General features: G+C 37.0%; 1 protein-coding gene across 2 annotated transcripts in view; it reads left to right on the top strand.

Annotated features, from left to right (window-relative positions):
• PLA2G4E (phospholipase A2 group IVE) overlaps nucleotides 1-20,277 on the top strand; it is a 117,265-nt gene that overhangs the window by 7,445 nt on the left and 89,543 nt on the right. Inside the window, exon 1 of one of the 2 annotated variants that reach the window (XM_051977137.1) lies at nucleotides 9,298-9,387. The exons of the other annotated variant lie outside the window; for it this stretch is intronic. Within the exon in view, the coding sequence (XP_051833097.1) occupies nucleotides 9,370-9,387 (18 nt within the window). The 5' untranslated portion in view covers nucleotides 9,298-9,369. Of the gene's footprint in view, nucleotides 1-9,297; nucleotides 9,388-20,277 lie in introns of those variants that run through there. 2 annotated transcript variants of the gene reach the window in all.

Here is a 20,277-nt window from a genome sequence, read left to right as displayed (position 1 = left end):
AGTCTCGACTTTAGTTTGTGTGGAACAATAGTGACCACAAAAACAATCAGAGACTCTAGAGGTAAGAAAAAACAAAAAGGGATTTATTATGATCTTAAGAGAAAGGTCAACTCTTAACAGACAAGGTGTGGTCAGTGAAGAAGTACAAAAGCACAAACTGCAAAATACAAGATTTATGGAGCAGAAGCACCTACCCCTCGACTTTTTCTCCCATTGGCTGGCGAGTTCTAATTTATCCAGAGACTAAATATTGATCCCAGAACACACTTTACCTCTTAGATATTTAAATGCTAATGAAAAGGTGTGTGGGGGATGGAAGACCAAAGGGAAATATTTATTTATCTAAGATAATTGAACACCTGCAGCTTTTAGCTGTAGCTCAACTTGTTTTGCAAAGTCTCAAGTCACAATTAGAACATAGATCAAGGCCACATTCTTATGAGAGATTTTCACTCAGTTTATCCCATTCAAGTTTATTAGAGAAGCTTATTGTGGCCATATTTGACAGGATGAGAGATAGAGCCAGGAATTTTCACCTGGGTAGGCGGTGTAGGTAAAGGAAAAGATTGTGTGCTGGTCATGCAGGATGTAGCCATGCTTGCCGTAGGCTACACTAGGAAGATAGAGATGGATGGGACCTTGAGTCATGATGAGCTGGAGGTTACACAGAGGATATTGCACTTTTCCCTAGTTTTGGACTTTTGGAATTGATCTGGAATTGATCTGCATATATGGAGATATTACTTCCTCCTTCCTTTCTCCTCCTACCTCTTTCTTTGAGGAAGCCCCAGAAATGACTGTTATTTTTGGACAGACAGGCCTTCAGATTCCCTCAGCCACCTATTCTATATACCTACTAGTCTGAGAGTCCAAGCTCAAACCGTCCCTCCTGCTATGATTTTACCTAAGTTTATGGACTGAGGAAAAGGCTCTTTGATCCCATGATTGATTGCCTCAACCATTATTTTTGCCACACTGCATCATCTTCCAAACTCATATCCATACTCATAGCACCAACAATCCCCAGATCCTTTGGGATTACTATCAATATTACTCCTCCCTTGGGACCAAAAACAATACTGTTCCTTAGGATACTAAGTCATTTAGTGAAATATTACTACCCCTCAAATTAAGGAACTCTTAATTTTCTTGAGATAATCCTAGAGATTACCTAGGAGGTCTCTTGCACTCTTTTTCAAGAGATTGTGGCTTCTGACCTGCAAACTATGGCTATTGTTAATATTGGCCAATGAGTTTCCTAGAAATTCATGATCTTGGTGAACTGATTGGGTCCCAAACTGCCCTTAGAGTCTATTATAATCAAGCTATGATGACTTGATTTTATGGTTCCTGGAACACAACACCATTTCTCATCTCCATGCTTTGTTTCAATAACTTCCCCAATCTGTCTCTGGTTCTCTGGCCCTTCTTGGACTTCTTTCTTCAAAACTCAATTCAAACTTCTTTCTGCCCAACACATTTCTTCCCCCTCTTTCTCCTTCCCTATATTAGTCTAATCCTTTTCAAATTACCTTCATCTGTTCTGAACATGACTTGTAGGAACCTATTAATTTACATGCTATCTCTCCTGTTAGAATGTGAACTACTTTAGGGCAGGAGTTATATTTTTGCCTTTCTTTGTCTCCTCGCTGCTTAGCACAGTGCCTGCTATAGATAGTAAATGTTTAGTGAATGATTGTTGACTACCTAACTGCCTGCATCCTGGCTGGGAAGGATTGTCATGCTCACTATCTGTGACTAAAGATTACCTGGCCTGGGTGAGCAGCATTTGTATTGCTTTCTCTGTTTCCTCATTCTTAGCTCTTCTAGGAGTCTTCATGTACCATCTCTGGAACTCCACCCTATGCTTTTCCTTTTTTTCTTTATTTTTTTTTTTGCTCTTTCTATCACCTTGAAGTCTTTCTCACTTGAGAGTTTTCCCTCCTAAAGAAGACTATTGTCTCCCTCTTTATCCACACGAAGTCTGTGTTGTTTTATTTTATTGCACTTTATAGATGTTGCTTTTTTTTTTTTTTAAACTAATTGAAGATTTGTAACAACTGTGTTAAACAAGTCTATCAACTTTTAGGCATCACTTTTTAAAAAAATATTCTCTTTATTGCAATGATCTGACACAGAACTTAGAATATCTCTGAGGTATGCCTGTAGACATTAAGGCTTATGCTCTTGCAACATCCCAGTTTCCAGGGTGTTGAAAACCAGTGAAGCAGGTGCTGACCCAAAAGTCCATTTAAAGGCTTGTGGTGAGAGGCACTAGCTGATACTCTCACAAATGAGAGAGAGCTCACTTGGAATGAGAAAGCCACAAAGGCAGCAGAAGTTTGGAGCTGTATGTCTTAGCTGGAGGTCTGTGAGGTGCTTATTAATCAGTTAGCATTTATTAGGTATTTTCTAGGTATCAGGCACTGTGCTAAGTCTAGGAAGATAAAGAAAGGCCAAAACATAGTCCTTTTCTTCAAGGCATTTACATTCTAGGAGAGGAGACAACATGAAAATCCAAGTTCATACAAGATAAATAGAGTAGATGGAAGCAAACCTGAAAGAGGAAGGCATGTGTGGATGTGCTTGTGTATCTGAGGGAGAGACAGAGAGACAAAGAAACAGAGACAGAGCTGATTTTTAAAGAATTAAGTTGAACCTTAAAGGAAGGGGATGAGATAGAGATGAGGGTGCACTTGAAACAAAAAGGAAGTTGAGAAAAAGAGTTTTGCTATAAATTTGACCTTCTCCTCCTACATCTTTTCCATCCATTCCCCAACAACAGACCCTCTGGTTCTACAACTCCTTATCTGGGATTTTCTCATGGGGATTCCTGCTCAGGACAAATGACTTCTCTATGTCTATCTCTGAGAATCTGTAAATCTCCCTAAAATTCAAAATCTTATGTCCCATTTCAATTGTCAGTACCTCAAGACAGGCAGCATAAGATAGAGTGCATAGGGATTTGGAATCAGAAGAACTGGATTCAAATCCCACCCCTGTAACTACCTATCTTATCTTGGGCAAGGCACAACTTCACTGGGACTCAGTTTCCCTATCTGTAAAATGAAGAACTTGAATTACCTGACCTCTGAACTCCCTTCCAGGTTTTGATCCATGATCATATGTGATTAATATTTTTTAAATGATGTTGTGGCATAATTGTTAGAGAGCAGACCTCAGAGTCAAGGAGATCTGTGTTCAAATTCTTCCTCTGACAAATATCAACCATGAGATTTTACCTCTCAATACCCTGGGCAATTCTCCAGAAATTTTAAATGACAAAGGAGGCATTAATCTGCATAGATAGAAAAAGTCTCTCACTAGAAGATCCTTATACTGATGAAATCATGGGTTAGTAAAAAAAAAAAAATTAAACATTATGTACAAGGCAAGTGACTAAGTATTTCTGGATGAGTGCAGGAATGCAGAAATAAGGCATGAATGAGTTAAAGAGCATATATTAAGTGCTCATTATAAATCATCATTCAGCCATTTTTCAATTGTGTCTAACTCTGTAACCCCATTTGGGGTTCTCTTGGCAGAGATGCTAGCTGGCGTGGTTTGCCATTTCCTTCCTCAGCTCATTTTATGAGATGAGGTAACTGAGGCAAAGAGAATTAAGTGACTTGTTCAGGGCCACACAACTAATAAAACCCTGAAGCCACATTTGAACTCAGATCTTCCTATCTCTATCCCTGGTGCTCTAATCTACTGCTTTGGAAAGATACTGGAATGGTTTACTATTTCCTTCTTCAGCTTATGTTATAGATGCTTAGATATGTATTATCTTCTATTAGAATATCAGATCTCTGAGAACATGAGCTCTTTTTTAAGTTTCCAATCCTTAGTACATAGCATATAACATACATTTAACAAATCCTTTCCATTCATCCATTCATATTACTATAAAATGGGGATAATAACAGTAGCTTCCTGCAGAATTGTTGCAAGAACCAAATGAGATACTTGTAAAATGAAGTATCCTGAGATTATAAACTACAGTGCCTTTTGCATAGGCTTTATTCCCTTGTCTAAAAATCTTCAATGACTCCCTATAGTAGAGTCATTTGTGACATTCAAGGTCCTCTACAATCTGGTACCAATTTATCTTTTCATATTTTCCTCATTCCACTCTCCTTAATTTCCACATTCCAACCAAACTGGATTATTCTCTACTCATCTAACATGACTTGTACTTTTGCATTTTAGCTTACACAGCTCCCAATGTCAGAAATATCATCCCTGCCTTTTGTGAATCCATACCCACCTACTTTTTTGAATTTATTCTTTTTTAAAATTTTGTTACTTATTTGTAACATTACTTTCTTTTTAAATTTTGAGTTTCAAGTTTTCTTCCTGCCTCCCACCTCTCCCATACCACTGAGGAGGCAAGCAGAATGATATCATGGCAAATCATGCAAAATATATTAGTCATATCACAAAAAAATGAGAAAACTATATTTCAGTTTGCACTCAGAATTCATCAGTTCTCTTTCTAGAGGTGGATCACACAGTTGGTAATCATTGTAACATTTCATTATGCACAATGATGTCCTGGTTCTTCTCCCTTAACTTTGCTTCAGTTCATATAGGTTTTGCCATGTTTTTTTTTTTTTTTTTCTGAAACCACCCCCCTCTTATCATTTTTATAGCACAATAGTACTTCATCACAATCATATGCCACAATTTGTTCAGCCATTCCCCAATTGATGAGAATTTTCTCAATTTCTATTTCTTTGCCACCACAAAAAGAACTACTATAAATAGTTTTGTATATATAAGACTGTTTATTTTTTCTTTAATTTTTTTTTTTTTTTTTTTTTTTTTTAGGATATAACTCCAGTAGTGGTATTTCTGTGTTTAAGGCTATGAACAGTTTTATAGATCTTTGGGCATAGTTCCATATTACTCTCCAGAAGGGTTGGACCAGTTCACAACTCTACCAATAGTTTATTAGTGTGCCTAATTTCCCTCATTCCCTCCGGCATTTTTCATTTTTGATAGGTGTGAGGTAATATTTCAGAATTATTTTAATTTGCATTTCTCTAATTAATATGATTTAGAGAATTTTTATATGACTATTGATAGCTTTGATTTCTCCTTCTGAAAACTGTCCTTATCCTTTAGCCAATTGTGAAATGGAATTTATTTTTATAAATTTGACTCAGTTCCCTATATATTTAAGAAATGAGATTTTTATTAGAGAAACTTGTTATATATTTTTATATTACTTTATATTGCATAGTACTCATTATCAAAATGTAGTTTCCCTAATTATCTCTTTTAATTAGGTCTATTTTGGCTTTTGCTTTGTCTGAAATCATAATTACTACCCCTCCTTTTTTTTTTTTACTTCAACTGAAGTAATTTTTGCTTCAGTTGAAGTAAATATTTACTTCCTCTCCAACTTTTTATTTTAACTTTCTGTCCATCTGTGTTTCAAGTGTGTCTCTTGTAAATTCATATTCTTGGATTCTAGTTTCTAATCCATTCTGCTGCCCACTCTCATTTTATGAGTGAGTCCATGATATTCATATCCCTCCCCATTATCCTTTTCTTCCTCTTTTTATCACATCACTCTTTAAAATTTATTTTGCTTTTGACACTGTCTCCCTTAATTTTACCCTTCTTTTTTTTTTTTAATCACCCCCTCCCTTTTCTCTTATCTCCTTCCCTTATTGGGTAAAATAAGTTTCTATATCCAATTGATATATACATATATATGTGTGTGCGTCTATAAACTTCCCTCTTTGAACCAATTCTAATGAGACTGAGATTCAAGCATTGTCTACCAGTCTTCATTTTCCTTCTACTATTTAAAACTCTTTCTTGCAAGCCTTTTATGTGAGAAAATTTTTCCTATTCTACCTTTCTTTTCTCCTATCTCTCAAAGAATCTCTCTCACTCCTTCATTCTACTTATTTATTTTTTTTGGTGGGGGGGATTATCCCAACATGAATAGATTCACACTCATTCCCTTTGTCTAGATAGACTCTTCTGACTGCCCTAATAATGATAAAATTTTTAGGACTTATATGTATTATATTCCAATACAGGAGTGTAAATAATTTAACATTATTGAGTCTCATGAATATTCTTTTATGTTGCCTTTTTATGTTTCTCCTGAGTCTTGCATTTGAATGTCATATTTTCTATTCAGCTCTGCTTTTTGCACCAGAAATAGTTGAAAGTATTTTATTCCATTAAATACCCATTTTTTCATCTGAAGGATTATATTGAGTTTTGCTGGTTAGATTTTTCTTGATTGTAATCCTTGCTCCTTTGTCTTTCAGAATACTATATCCCAAGCCCTTGAATTCTTTAATGTAGAAGTTGCTAAATCTTGTGTGATCCTGACTGTGACTCCCAACATTGGAATTGTTTCTTTCTGATTGCTTGCAATATTTTTGCCTTGAAGTGGGAGCTCTGGAATTTGGCTAAAACAATTCTGGGATTTTCATTTTAGTAGTTCTTTCAGTATGTGATTAGTGGAGTCTTTCAACTTATGTTTTACTCTCTGAATGGAAGATATCAGGACAGTTTTCCTTAACATTTCTTGAAATATGATATACAGACTCTTTTAAAACATTTTTTTTTATCATAGCTTTCCGGCAGTCAAATAATTTTTTAATTACTTCTGCTCAACCTAATTTCCAAGTTAGTTATTTTTTTTCTGATATCTCACATTTTCTGCTATTTTTAATTAGCTTCCACTTGCCCAATTCAAATTTTAAAGGAATTATTTGCTTCAGTAAGCTTCTGTACATCTTTCCTATTTGATCAGTTCTACTTTTTAAAAAAGTTCTTTTCTTTAGTGAATTTTTGTGGTTTTTTTTACCATTACCAATTCTGAATTTTAGGTGTTATTTTTTTCAGTGAGTTTTTTTTTTGTACCTTTTAAAAAATTCTTCATTTCAAGAAGTTCTTTTCTTTGGTGAATTTTTGTGCCTCTTTTACTATTACCAATTCTGGATTTTAAGGTGTTATTTTCTCAGTATTTTTGTACTTTTTTTTAACCAAAATATTAATTCTCTTTTCATATTTTTCTGGCATCATTCTCATTCCTTTCCCTATTTTTTCCTCTACCTTTCTTACTTCTTTCTTTAACTCTTCCTGTGTTTCAAATCAGCATTTTTCTTTGAGGCTTTGTTTGTAACTGTTTTCATGTTATTGTCTTCTGAATTTATGTGTTGGTCTTCCCTGCCATCATAGTAGCTTTTTATGATCAAGTTATTTTTCAGTTGTTTGCACATTTTCCTGATCTATTTCTTGTCTTTGAACTTTACATTAAAGTTAGGTGTTGCTCACTAGAAAGTGAATCTGTTCCAAGATTCAGATATTTTTTATGCTGCTGTTTTCAGAGCTAGGTAAGGGAAATAGGCAAGTTTTCAGTGCCTCCAAGATGGTGTGATGGGTCATTGTTCTCCTGATCTGTGATCTGGTCTTCACCTTGAAAGGGATCCTGATCACCTGCAGTTTCAAATACTAGCATTCCTCTTGTCCTTGAAACTATGATCAGAGCTGCTTGCGGGCAATAGAGTTACCAATCAGGGCCAGTTGCACCCAGTGCCAACAAAAGATTTCCTGCAATCTCTTTCCAATAAATCCGACTTCTCACCTCCTCTTACAGTCTCTAAGCTAAGCTCTGAAAGCTGCTGCAGCTACAGTTGAGGTTGGGAAGGGGGACCCCAAAAGTTTCCCAGATTAGTGTCGAGCCATCTCAAAAGAATTTGCAGGCTTGAATTCATCTCCTAGTCAAAGGGCAAAGTTTTATTGAAAGTAATGGAATGACATTACAAAGCAGACTGAATTCTAAGTGAATCCAGTAAAGAAACTGAAGCAAGGAGATACATTTATATAGCATTCATTCATAGATATGCTAATTCTATGGCTTAAGGGCTAGAGAGTCTATCACTGGCATGTTAATTCTGCAGCCCAAGGGGAGGGCGAGGAAGTAGTGACCAGATTGAGGTTTGGTCTTTGAAATTTGATTATCACTGACCAGGTCATCAGTCAGCAATGAATTGAGAAATAGTCTATTCAGAACCAGACAGATTGGGCACGGGAGTTTCCTGAGTCAGACTCCAAAACCAAATTTTAGGGTTTCATATTACATCACTACTGTTTTGCCACTTGTCAGTCCCACCACTAATGCACCAGCTCTGCTCTGGACTGGCTCCTATCTCAATATCACAGACCTCTCCTGCCTACCTCCTAAGTTGTCTTAGGACAGAAAAATGTCTCACTCTGAGTTTTTTTCTAGCTCTACTGCTCCAAAATTTTATTTGAGGAGTTATTTTTTTAAATAATTATAACTCTTTATTGACAGAACCCATGCCTAGGTAATTTTTTACAACAGTATCCCTTGCACTCACTTCTGTTCCAATTTTTCCCTTCTCTCATCAGATCCTCATACAGTATCGTTGTTGCCATGTATAATGATCTCCTGGTTCTGCTCATTTCACTTAGCATCAGTTCATGTAAGTCTCACCAAACCTCTCTGTATTCATCCTGCTGGTCATTTCTTACAGAACAATAATATTCCATAACATTCATATACCACAATTTACCCAGCCATTCTCCAATTGATGGGCATCCATTCAATTTCCAGCTTCTAGCCACTACAAACAGGGCTGCCACAAACACTTTGGCACATACAGATCCCTTTCCCTGCTTTAGTATTTGAGGAGTTATTTCAAAGTTGCTTGAAGAGGAATGTTGTTATAGTTTGGCTGGGTTTCTAGCTGTACTCCACCTTCCTCATCTGAACCCAGACCTACCTTTTAATTCCCAATTTAAATGCCACCTCCAAGTTGCCTTCCCTGACATCCATCTTTTTCCTCCTTGATTTCACAAATTCCTTAGTCCTATAAAACCTATTGGCAATTATTTTGAATCAGATATTTTAAATTCCCTACTGGACTGAAAGTTCTATGAGGACAGAGGTCCTGCCATTTAAATTTTGGATTTCTTCCAAGTTTCCAGTTTCTAAAACAACAGTATATGAGGAGTAGGAGTTTAATAAATATTTGTTGAATGAGATTAAACCTAAGTATCTAAATAAAAAGTCTATTACTAGTCTAGGTGAGAGTTAATGAAGATACCTGACTAGGGTGGTGGCTATAGGAATGCAAATACAGAATAGCTAGGGCATTATCAGTGACTATTATTGGCAGTTCTGTTTCACCACCCTATATGATTATGTCCCAAAGTAAAATCTGTCAATCCTAGTCATAGACTATCAGAGTAGGAAGAGACTTCAGAGATCATCCAGTCTAATTTCCTTATTTCAGAGATGACGAAAACTGAGATCAAGAGAGAGATTCATAGTGCTGGAGATGAAAGAAACCTAGAAGATTGGACTAGATGGCCTATAAGATTAAAGTAAGAAAGACCTGAGTTTAAATCTGTCCTCAGTTTCTTACTAGTTGTATGACTCTGGGCAAGTGACTTAACCCTGTTTGCCACAGTTACCTCATCTGTAAAATGAGTTGAAGAAGGAAATGGCAAACCACTCTAGTATCTTTGTTAAGAAAAACCTAGATGGGGTTACAAAGAGTTGGACATGACTGACAGAGGACCAAAAACAGAAATAACTGAATACTAAATTCTGCAATTCAGACATCAAATATCATAGCAACATCCTGATTAATGTGGCCAGAGGGGTCAGCTGACAGACTTGAGCTGCAACTTGGGAATGAATGGAATATTCATGAGAGAGGAGTGGACTTCAGTGGAAAGGGGTAAAGGAAATAAAAGGAACAATAGGGACAAAAATATACAGAACCTCAGAGTTGGAAGGAAACTCAGATATCATATATCAGAAGGATGAGTCCTTCTGTTTGACTAGAGCTGATTGTTACATTTTTCAATGTGAACATTTACACCTCAGAAATCTGCAAATATTACAAATCAGAATTTGATTTAGTATTTTCTTGACTGTCTAGACTTAAAGTAATGGAGAAAATATTAATTAATAATTAATTAATAATGCAGATTAATTCTACACTATTAACATTTTCTCCCTCACTGCTTTTTGGGGAGCAGATTGTTAAAACACCAGCACATCTTTATATCAAATCATGCAGTTGCAAAAATTACCTCTATAACAACAATAATAAATATTGCAATACCTTAAATATGTATTTTATAATGGATTAAATGTATATTTTACTTTATTAATATAACATAAATTCTTTCATGACAATCCCTAGAAATAGCCATTCAGACTATACTTGACGATCTTCACTGATGATGAACTCACTACCTCCCAAGGCAGTCCATTCCACTTTTTGACTATCCTAATTGTTAAGATTTTCCAAACATCAATCCTCGATTCTTTGGCTTATACCAATTCTAATTCAGCTGTCTGGGAAACAAGAAAAGTAGACCTAATTTTTTCTAATTGATAATCTTCCAAATAATTGAAGAGCTATCATATCCATTCTTAATCCTTGTCTTGTTCAGTTGTTCAGTCATGTCTGAGACTTCGATCTGTTGATTTGGAGACTTATTTTAAAATTGTTTAGAGGGGGATGTGGTTGTAGTTTGACAGGGTTGCCAGCCTGTACTCCCTCATCTTGATCTGAACCCATGCCTGTTTGGGGTTTTCTTGGCAAAAATGTTGGAGTGGTTTGTTATTTCCTTCTCCAGTGAGTTAAAGAAAAGGGAGGTCACTGTCTAGGAATGTTTGAGACTGGATTTGAATCCAGGACTTTTTCACTCCAGCATTGCCTACTCCAAGCTAAACATGTCCAGTTCCTTTAGTTTATCTCCATATGGCATAATCTCCAGTCCTTTCCCAATCTGAGATGTACCATCACAGATCTCCAAGTTACCTGATGAAGTACTCATTCTGGGAGAGCTCCCTAGTCTAGCACTGGCTTAATAATCATATGGTCATCAGGGCAAGGTTGTGGAGGTTTGGGAAGTCAAAGAGATGAGCAGTAGGAAGATGAGTTAGGAAATTCATTCAATTCAGGCCTAGGCACGTCCCTCCCTTATTCAGAAATCTTCAGCAGCTCCTTGTCATATACCAAGCAAAGTTCAACTCCTTTGTATTAAATGACTTCTTGAAAAGTAGCCATGCAACATATCTCTGATTGTTTCAAGTGGTGGATCCTTTCTTCCCGGATGGATTGTGAATTCTTTGGATTCTGGGATAATTCTACTTCTCTTGTATTCACCAAAGTACATGATACAAGCCCTTTGAAGAGTTAGACCTGGAAGGGCCCTTAGAGAGCACTGAGTCCAGCTCCCCCATTGTAGAGATGATTAAACTGAGGCATATAAAAGTTATGTGATTTGTCCAAAGTCACACAGTCTGGAAAAGAGCCAAAGCAGGATTAGGTCTCTCTGATTCCAAGGCCAGTGCTTTGTTCGTAACTGTACCTTGCTGCTGACAAACTCAGGGGAAATTAGTACATTCTTGTTTAATTTCCTAGATTTAAGGTGGGAAAAAAAGTACAGACAACTTTGTGAGAAGCATCTTGGAACAGTAGAAAACATAGAACATAAAATCAGATCATCCAGGTTCTAAATTTTTCCGAGTTTCAGTTTCCCCATCTGTAAAATAAGGGGGTTGGACTAGATCAGAGGTGGGGTATGTCTGGACCTCCGCCCATATGCGGCCCACAAAATCATTGCTAAGGCAAGCTACAGACAATGGTGAGCTGAAAGCTAACAAGGACCTCTCACGACTTGAGTTTTTTAAATTGATAATTTTGTATAGCCCACAAATAAAGTTACAAATATCCAAATATCAGAAAAAAAGTTTCCTGGATATTCAGTTCTACTTTCTCTTATGTCATTTCATTCAATGTTATTATTAGTCCTGTCCTTATATATAAAACGTCTCCAGTCCTGGGACTGTGCCTTTTGTCTCTTTTTATTGAATAATAATTGTTAGTATTTATGCAGTTCTTTAGGGTTGCAAGGTATGGTATACATATTATCATTTGATTCTTATAATAATACTGGGAAGTAGATGCTCTTATTATCTGTTTTATAGATAAGGAAACTAAACTAGATAGAGACCAGGTGACTTGCCCTGGGTCACACACTTCAGAAATATTTAAAAGTGATTTGAACTCGAGTCTTCCTGGCTTCAGCTTCAGCACTCTATCTACTGCAACAATTACCTGCTATTTCTATTACAAATTTTCTGATATCCAGTGCAGTGCTTAGCTATGGTACACACTCAGTAAATCTTGCTTGGTCAGTTTTACAGTTTCAAACACTTGAGTAAAATAAAATGTCCAGGAAAGAGAACAGTCTTGAAGTTAGGAAAAATCTGGGTTCAGGTCTTGTGTAATACATTGAGTATTTAAGCTTGGCGTGGTAAATTTCTTAATGCCACATTCCCAGGTTTGAGGGATAGAAAATCCTATCCAAAAATGACTATTCAGAGACCTCTCGAAGTAAAAAGCAGAAAAATTGCTTATTTAATTAATTCTCATGAGAATGAGCAATTCCACTGCGAGGAGGGAAAGAGAAAGAACTAAAGAAAGGGATAAGATATACAGTTTTTATAGGTTTTAGTTACAAAGGATTACATCATGAGTTGGAGAACATTAAGAGATAGGTTGTCCCCCGCTTCCCTCCTCTTCCCCCCTCCCCCCATTGGATTTATTCGTGCCAAAAACAGCAGATTCCCTAGTTCCGGGAGGAACCATACATCAGACAACTAGTTGTCTAAACATTGATAACTTGAACAGCGATAAATGTCATCATTCTAGGTTAAATACATATATCTAAAATCTAAGTACATATTGGCTACTACTCAACATACTTATGAAAGTCACAGAGACCTAGAGAAACTAAAATATAGAAGAGAAAATTAAACATTCTTGGAAGTTCTTCACTTTATCTCTACTCCACTCCACACACAGGCAACAAACCATAAATTGTTCATCTATATTAGGAGAGGAAATTTCTCGACTGGGATTTCCCTTGATTAATGAAATCACAGGTCCAGTTTAAAAAAACCACCTCTTAAAGAGTATTTATCCTTTCATCAGCATTGAATGAGTACACTTTGTGTGCAGGGTCTTGAAATGACTAGGGCACAGTAAAATACTTAATTGATCGACTAAGACAAAAAAAAAAGTTTTTTTTTTTTTTTTAAAGACTAGATCCCCAGAAAAAGTGATAAAATGAAGTAAGAGATTGCATACATAGAGTTTTTGAAGGTGAAGACTAAATCTTCCCCCATTGTACCATTTGAAATTGTTCAATTTTAGATTAATACAAACAGAATCGTAGTAAGTAATCTTGGGATCCAAGGCAAGCACCACAAAACATGTCCTTATAATGTGTAATTAAGCAAAATTTGATTGGCAGGAGAGGAGTTTCTGGGACATTGGACCCCATTGTGAGATCTCAGTACCAATGTACGGCAGGGAGAGATTTGTTGTTTTCTGAACTGGACTTGTTATTTCATTACTATAGCAAAATCTCTGGAAATTTTCCTCTTCCAGGGCAGATTAAGGAAACTGATGTGATTTCTGGTAAGGTCACATCCTCAGGGAGCTTGGAGCAGAGTTAGAGAGATCCTCACAGAGCTGTGCTTGTGGGGAGAGGGAATACCCCCTATCTGGTATCTTCCTATTTTAATTCATCATCCTTCCTAACTAAGGGGAGTTGTGTTTCTATACTCAGAAGGAAGATACCACCTATTTTAAAATTGTATAATTATTGAAAACTCTTAAGGGAAATATTTGTGTCTTCTAAATTTTGGTGCCTTAGTACAAATACCCAGTTGCCTTGATATACTTTCAGCTGATGATTTGAGTTCACTATTAAAATGCAAGTTCTCCTCCTTAGAGAAAAAAAGAGGGAGGGAGGGAGGGAGGAGGAGAGGTGAAAAAGAGGAGGAGAATGATGAGAAGAGAGAGAGAGAGAGAAAGAGAGAGAGAGAGAGAAAGAGAGAGAGAGAGAGAATGAATGAGTGTGTGTGTGTGTGTGTGTGTGTGTGTGTGTGTCTGTGTGTGTGTGTAGTAAGGACACTTTTAGTCACTCACACTTTAGCATGAATTAATTTAACCAGCTTACTTTCCTCCTGATGCTTAGCAAGACTGAAGGGGTTAGGTCTTTAGGCACATTACTAGGTCATTCCTGTGTTGTCTCCAGGATTCACACAAAGGAAGAGTCCCCAATCCTCAGTCAGCTTCTCTATCTTGTTTGCTGAGACTACAATTTCAGCCTAGATTATGGCAACACTCTGGCGTCAGTCGGGATTTTGTGTGGCCCAAATCCTCTTCTGGCAAAGCATCCGAGTGCTATTGCTGTTATCAGTTCTATCTGACACCCGAATCCTTCGCCATTGGGAAATAGCAGGTTAAGGCTGTGGAAAGCTCAGCCAGCTGTCAGTATCTGGGCCATAGGACCGACACAATAAGCATGGTAGGCAGGATGGTCCCCTAGGAGGGGGAGCACCTGAAAGTGGAGGGAGTGTGGAATGAATGAAACAAGCACGGACTAAGGGCACACTGTGTGCTGAATGCTGGGACGAGCGCTGGGAGGTGCAAATAGAAAATGAAGATGGTCCCTATTTAAAAAATGACAAGAAGAGGTCAGCTTCAGGCCTGTAGAAATGCCCAGAATCCTGTAAGACCACTGTGTGAATAAAAAAGACCCAAGAGTTGTTAGGATGTATGAAGTGTTTGCCTTGCAAAGACATCCCACTGTCATTGGTAAGGGGGTGAGATAGGCCCAAGGGTTAGAGTGGAGAGGAGATTTGCTCCCACACGGATGAGTGCAGGTAGAGATTCTGCCAGGAAGAGAAAAGGGGCAGGGGAACAGTGATAGGAAGAAGGTCAGGAGCTGATTCTGGGATAGAGAAAGGGAGAAAAGTGAAAACGTGGTCAGTCTTAGAGCCAGCTCAGAGCGGGCCCTTGAGGAACCCTTAATGGCATCTGACATGGTCTAGAGTAGGGGAAAGAGAGTGGGGTTGTAGCTCTTTTATCCTAAGAACAATTCAAACATATGACAGATATTAATTCAGCCTGGGTAATTTAGGGGTTTGTTCCCTGCATTCTGATAGAAGAACCATTTATCTAAGTCCTTGAACTGTAAGGAAAAAAAGAAATAAGCCTTCTTCCTCCTGTTCTGCCACAAAGTGGGAGGATTTGGGACTCTACCAGTGAGTGGTCCTTCTGCTTTTTCCCCCAGACTATTCATTTTTTTTTTATTTTTTAAATAGTATTTTATTTTTCCAAATACATGCAAAGATAGTTTTCAACACGTGCCTTTGCAAAACCTTGAGTTCCAAATTTTCTCCCTCTCTCCCACTCTCTTCCTTTCCCCAAACAGCAAGCAATCCAATATAGCTTAAAGATTTGTAATTCTACTAATTGGATTTCCATATTTGTCATGATGCACAGGCACACACACACAAATCAGATCAAAAAGGAAAAAAAACACAAGAAAGAAAAAAAATAAGCAAACAAACAACATAAAGATGAAAATACTATGCTTTGATCCATATTCAGACTCCATAGTTCTCTCTTTGATTGTGGATGGCACTTTCCATCACAAATCTATTGGAATTATCTTGAATCACCTCATTGTTGAAAAAAGCCAAGTTTATCACAGTTGATTATCTCATAATCTTGTTGTTACTGTGTGCAGCATTCTCTTGGTTCTGTTCATTTTGCCTAGCATCAATTCATATAAGTCTTTCCAGGCTTTTCTGAAATCAACCTACTCTTTATTTCTTATGCAACAATAATATTCCATTTCTTATAAAAATAATATTCCATTGATCTTCTGCTTTATAAAACAGAAGGATTTATTTCTTGTGGTTCAGGAGCTTATTTTTTCATACAGCCATCTGATTCCCTTCCATGTCACACACACCTCTTTCCCCTCCTCTCTGAAAATAATCTGTCCTTAATTATTGTTACCTTCTGCCAGCATTAGTTTCTATCTTCTCTGGTTTTGCACAATGAATTTGGGACATCAGAATCCTTGTTAGTTTCTGTTATCTTTATTATATCTGATAATTACACATCTTAACCACACCCATGAATCAGAAATCATTCAGAGTTTCAGAGTCTTAAAATATTATCCTCATCTTAGAGAGTCAGTGTTGCGTAAGGTATATAGAGCTCTGGAAATGAATGACAGGAAGACCTGGATCTGAATCCTAGCTAGGATCCTTACTGGCTGTTTTGGGCAAGATTTAGGGTCATAGATTTACACTAGGTGGGGATCTTAGAGTTCATCTTGTCCAGATTCCCCATTACAAGGAGAGGGAAACTGAGGCTGAGGGAAGCATTAAGGAACTTGACCACGGTCGCAGAACCAAGCTTCAAATGTTCTCATTCTAAATCTAGCTCTCTTCTTTATAATATGCTGCCTCTCTTAGCCTGTAAGTTATGTCATGAAAACAGCACCTATGTCACAAAGTTATTTTGAGCATCGAGTGAATAAATATAAATGAGAGTTATCTTGGAAATGATGCCATGGTATTCCCAATTGTCCATGTCTTGGAATGAGATTTAAACTATTTACAGTAATTTTGTGGGAGGTGTGGGCTCAAGGAAGTCAGCAATATGGAAATATCAATCAATCAATCAATCACCAAATATTTATCAAATGCTTATGTTCCTGGCACTGTGCTAGACATTGGCAATACAAAGACAAAAATGAAATAGTTCTAGCCTTCAAAGACTTTACAATCTAGCCAGGGAAGACATGATGTACATGTACAGGTTATTTCAAACAGAGGATGCATCATTTGTTAAATTGAGAATAGATACTATACTTGATTAAAACGATACATAAGATATATGGATGTTCAAGGAAGAATAGCACCTCTGGTAGGAGAGCTTGACAAGCCTTTTTCAGGGCTACTCATCCACATCTGGTGTCCATCTGGCATTCAACTCTTTATTTTTATTTGTTTGTTTATTTACTTATTTGTGTGCCATGTTCCTTTAAAAAACAAAAAAAAAAAAACATTTAATAGCTTTTTATTTTTCCAAATACATGCAAAAAAAGTTTTCAACATTCACCTTTGCAAAACCTTGTGTTCCAAAATTTTTTCCCTCCTTCCCTCTCCCCCTCCCCAAGATAACAAGCAATCCAATATAGCTTAGACGAGCAATTCTTTTAAACATATTTCCATATTTGTCATGCTGCACAAGAAAAATCACATCAAAAAGGAAAAAAGCACAAGGAAAAAAAATAAGCAAACAAACAACAAAAAAAGATGAAAATACTATGATGTGATTCACAATCAGTCTTCATAGTTCTTTCTCTGGATGCAGATGGCTCTTTCCACAACAAATCTATTGGAATTGGCATTCACTTCTTACCTGTGGCTCAAAGAAGCTATAACACACTCCAGGTTGGGGGGAGGTCCTACTCCAAGTATGTAAATACTTCCCTCAGCAAAATAGGCAGATAAGAACAATTTGTTCCAAAGGTTGTGTAGATGATTTGGAACAGGAACCAGGGAGCACATAAAGCTTAGTTGCACATTGAAGACTCCATGGTAACCCACTGCTTGCCAAGCTATCATCAATATTCTAGGCTTTTGTCTTGTCACAGGAATTCAGTGATTCCAGAAATATATGTCTTTGTATCCCCTGTCTCATTTAACTCCAAATGAAGAGTAAGTCAAGATATCATCCATGATGTCATTGGTTCTCTTTGAAAATGAAGGACAAACAAACAATAGGATAAATGGATAGCTAGGTAGTCCAGTAGAGTGCCGGGCCTGGAGTCAGGAATATTCATCTTCTTGAGATCAAATCTCGTCTCAGATACTTATTGTGTGTCCCCAGATAAGTGACTTCCCTTAACTCTGCTTGCCTCAGTTTCTTCTTCTACAAAATTATCTGGAAAAAGAAATAGTAAACTACTCCAGTATCTTTTCCAATAAAACCCCAAATGGGGTCATGAAGAGTTAGACAGAAATGAAAAGACTGAACATCCTTGGAAGGCCTCTGAGGATGGGCTGTAATGTATATGGAGAAGAGTAATAGGTAATAAATCTGGAAAGGCAGGCGAGGCCTGGATTATAAAAGGCATTACATGCCCAAAAAAGAACTTATGCTTTATTATAGAAGTAATATAAGTTCCCTGGAGTTTATTGAGAAGATAAGTAACATGGTCATCCATTGCTTTAAGAAAATAAGTTAGGCAGTTGTATAAACAGAGCTCTTGGGCACCCTTAGGAATCTCAGAATAGCAAGAACTCCCATTTGTTTATTTATTAGAGCTTTATGGTTTACAAAGCTTTTTTTTTAAAAATCAATACCTTTGGCTTTGACAACACATATTTCTGGATATATTTCTCCTTGCCCCTCTATCCTGAGAGTCTTTTCTTGAAAGAAAGAGTAAAAAGGAAAAAATAAGATCATCCAACTATATCTGCTTGAGACTAATATGCATTATTTCACACTCAAACCAATCACTTTTAATCCAACTTTTAATCACTTTTAAAACTGAGAAATCTGTTTTCTCCCACTTCTCCTAAATAACTGGTTAATTCTTCTCAGTCTCCTTTATCAGATCATCATCCATATCCCATCCACTATGATCAGGACTATGTATACCAACCCCGAACCACTCTCCTTGGGCTCTCTCAGGTCCCAGAGATTACCTCTCTGATGATGATCCCCAGAATTACATATCTAGGCTTCATTTGTTTCCTGAGCTTCAGTTTCACATCCCTGATTATGGGCTAGAATCTACACCTAGACATCCCATATACATATAAAATTTGATATGGCTAAAATAGAACTTATCTCTTCCCTTAACCCTACCTCCCATCCTCTACATGTAGCAGAAGTGAGTTCTGGGCTCACAATTGGCACTCAGACTACCAAGTCACATCCCCAAGCATGGCTAGCTACTCGTCCCTTCAGAATTGTGGAAGAACTTGCAGAATCCTTTCAACAGCACATCTATGTTGTCTTGGCTCTGGATGCAGACACCATCATGGATGCCACTTCTAGGACAGTCCAAAATCTTCTGACTTTTTCAAAGTTAGCAATCTAGCTAATGATGAGATGAGGAGATATGTTCTCACTTCACTTCCACAAGTGATTCATTCTTTTCAGGAACTTAGTCGAAACTTCTCTCCCCTCTGTTATGGCTAACCATTTGAATTCTGGGTTCCAAATTGGCTTGCCCTGTTATCCAAGAATCACAGAACTTCCTGAGTTAAAATCTGGCCTCAGACACTTACTAGCTGTGTGACCCTGGACAAGTGACTTAACTCTGGTTGCCTTTGTTTCCTCATCTGTAAAATGAGCAGAAAAAGAAAATGCCAAACCATTCCAATATTTTTGCCAAGAAAACCCCCTCAAAATGGTCATGAAGTGTGGGACATGACTGAAAAAATGACAAAACAATAAAAAGAACAACAATGGGATATGGGATTGCTGTAGAAATGCAGGGGGTATTAGAAATAGTATCTTTTTAGATAGCAGCCTAATCACAAGAAGTACTGAATACAGAAATAATCAAAACATCAATGTATTTGCTTGGATTCAAGGGATAGTTACTCAAGAAGTGTTCCTTCTGTGGTCTTAGTGAGTCTAAACATGCTTATGTCAATGATTTTAGAAAATGCTCATGTTAGTAATTTTTGTAGATTAGTGTAGGTCCCAGAATCACAGTCCAACATATTCCCTACAACACCTGACATTTGTGTGGCACTTGAAGATTTATAAAGCACTTTACATCTCCTATATCATTTGGTCTTCATAAGTCCATGAGGTAAGAGCTCTCTAGCTTAGTATACTTTAGTCTACTTCTTTAGGCATTAGTATGCTCATTTTATAAATGACAATACTGAAAGTTTGAGGCCTTGTAAGTTTGAATACATTGTTCCTGGTCCTAACAACTAATAAGTGTTAATGAGAAGATCAGAAGCCAGGTCATCTTCACTCCAGCCTAGTACTTCATCCACTACAGCAGAGGAATCAAACACTCTGTCTCCATGTCTCCTGCAACACTCTTGAATGTGACTCAAAGCTGATTGAAATATAAATGTGAAATATTTAACAAAATAATTAAAAATAAGAGATTGAAAAATTAAGTCAATACATTTCAAGGGCCACAAGGAACACATACACTGTCTATTAATTGTCCCTCACTTTCCTTTTATCACTAATTTATTTGTTTTCAGTTATACATTTCTCCTGTGACATCCTTCTCCTGTACAATGACTCACTTTTAATATATTCAAGTGTATTCATACCCACCATAAGCCTCTCCATTGTCTTTTGGGTAATTTTAAATTTTAATCCTTTGGGG

Source organism: Antechinus flavipes, chromosome 2 (assembly GCF_016432865.1).
Source record: "Antechinus flavipes isolate AdamAnt ecotype Samford, QLD, Australia chromosome 2, AdamAnt_v2, whole genome shotgun sequence".
In the NCBI taxonomy this organism is placed as follows: domain Eukaryota; kingdom Metazoa; phylum Chordata; class Mammalia; order Dasyuromorphia; family Dasyuridae; genus Antechinus; species Antechinus flavipes.
Note: the sequence above shows the minus strand (reverse complement) of the source record. Positions and strands in the feature narration are given on the sequence as shown.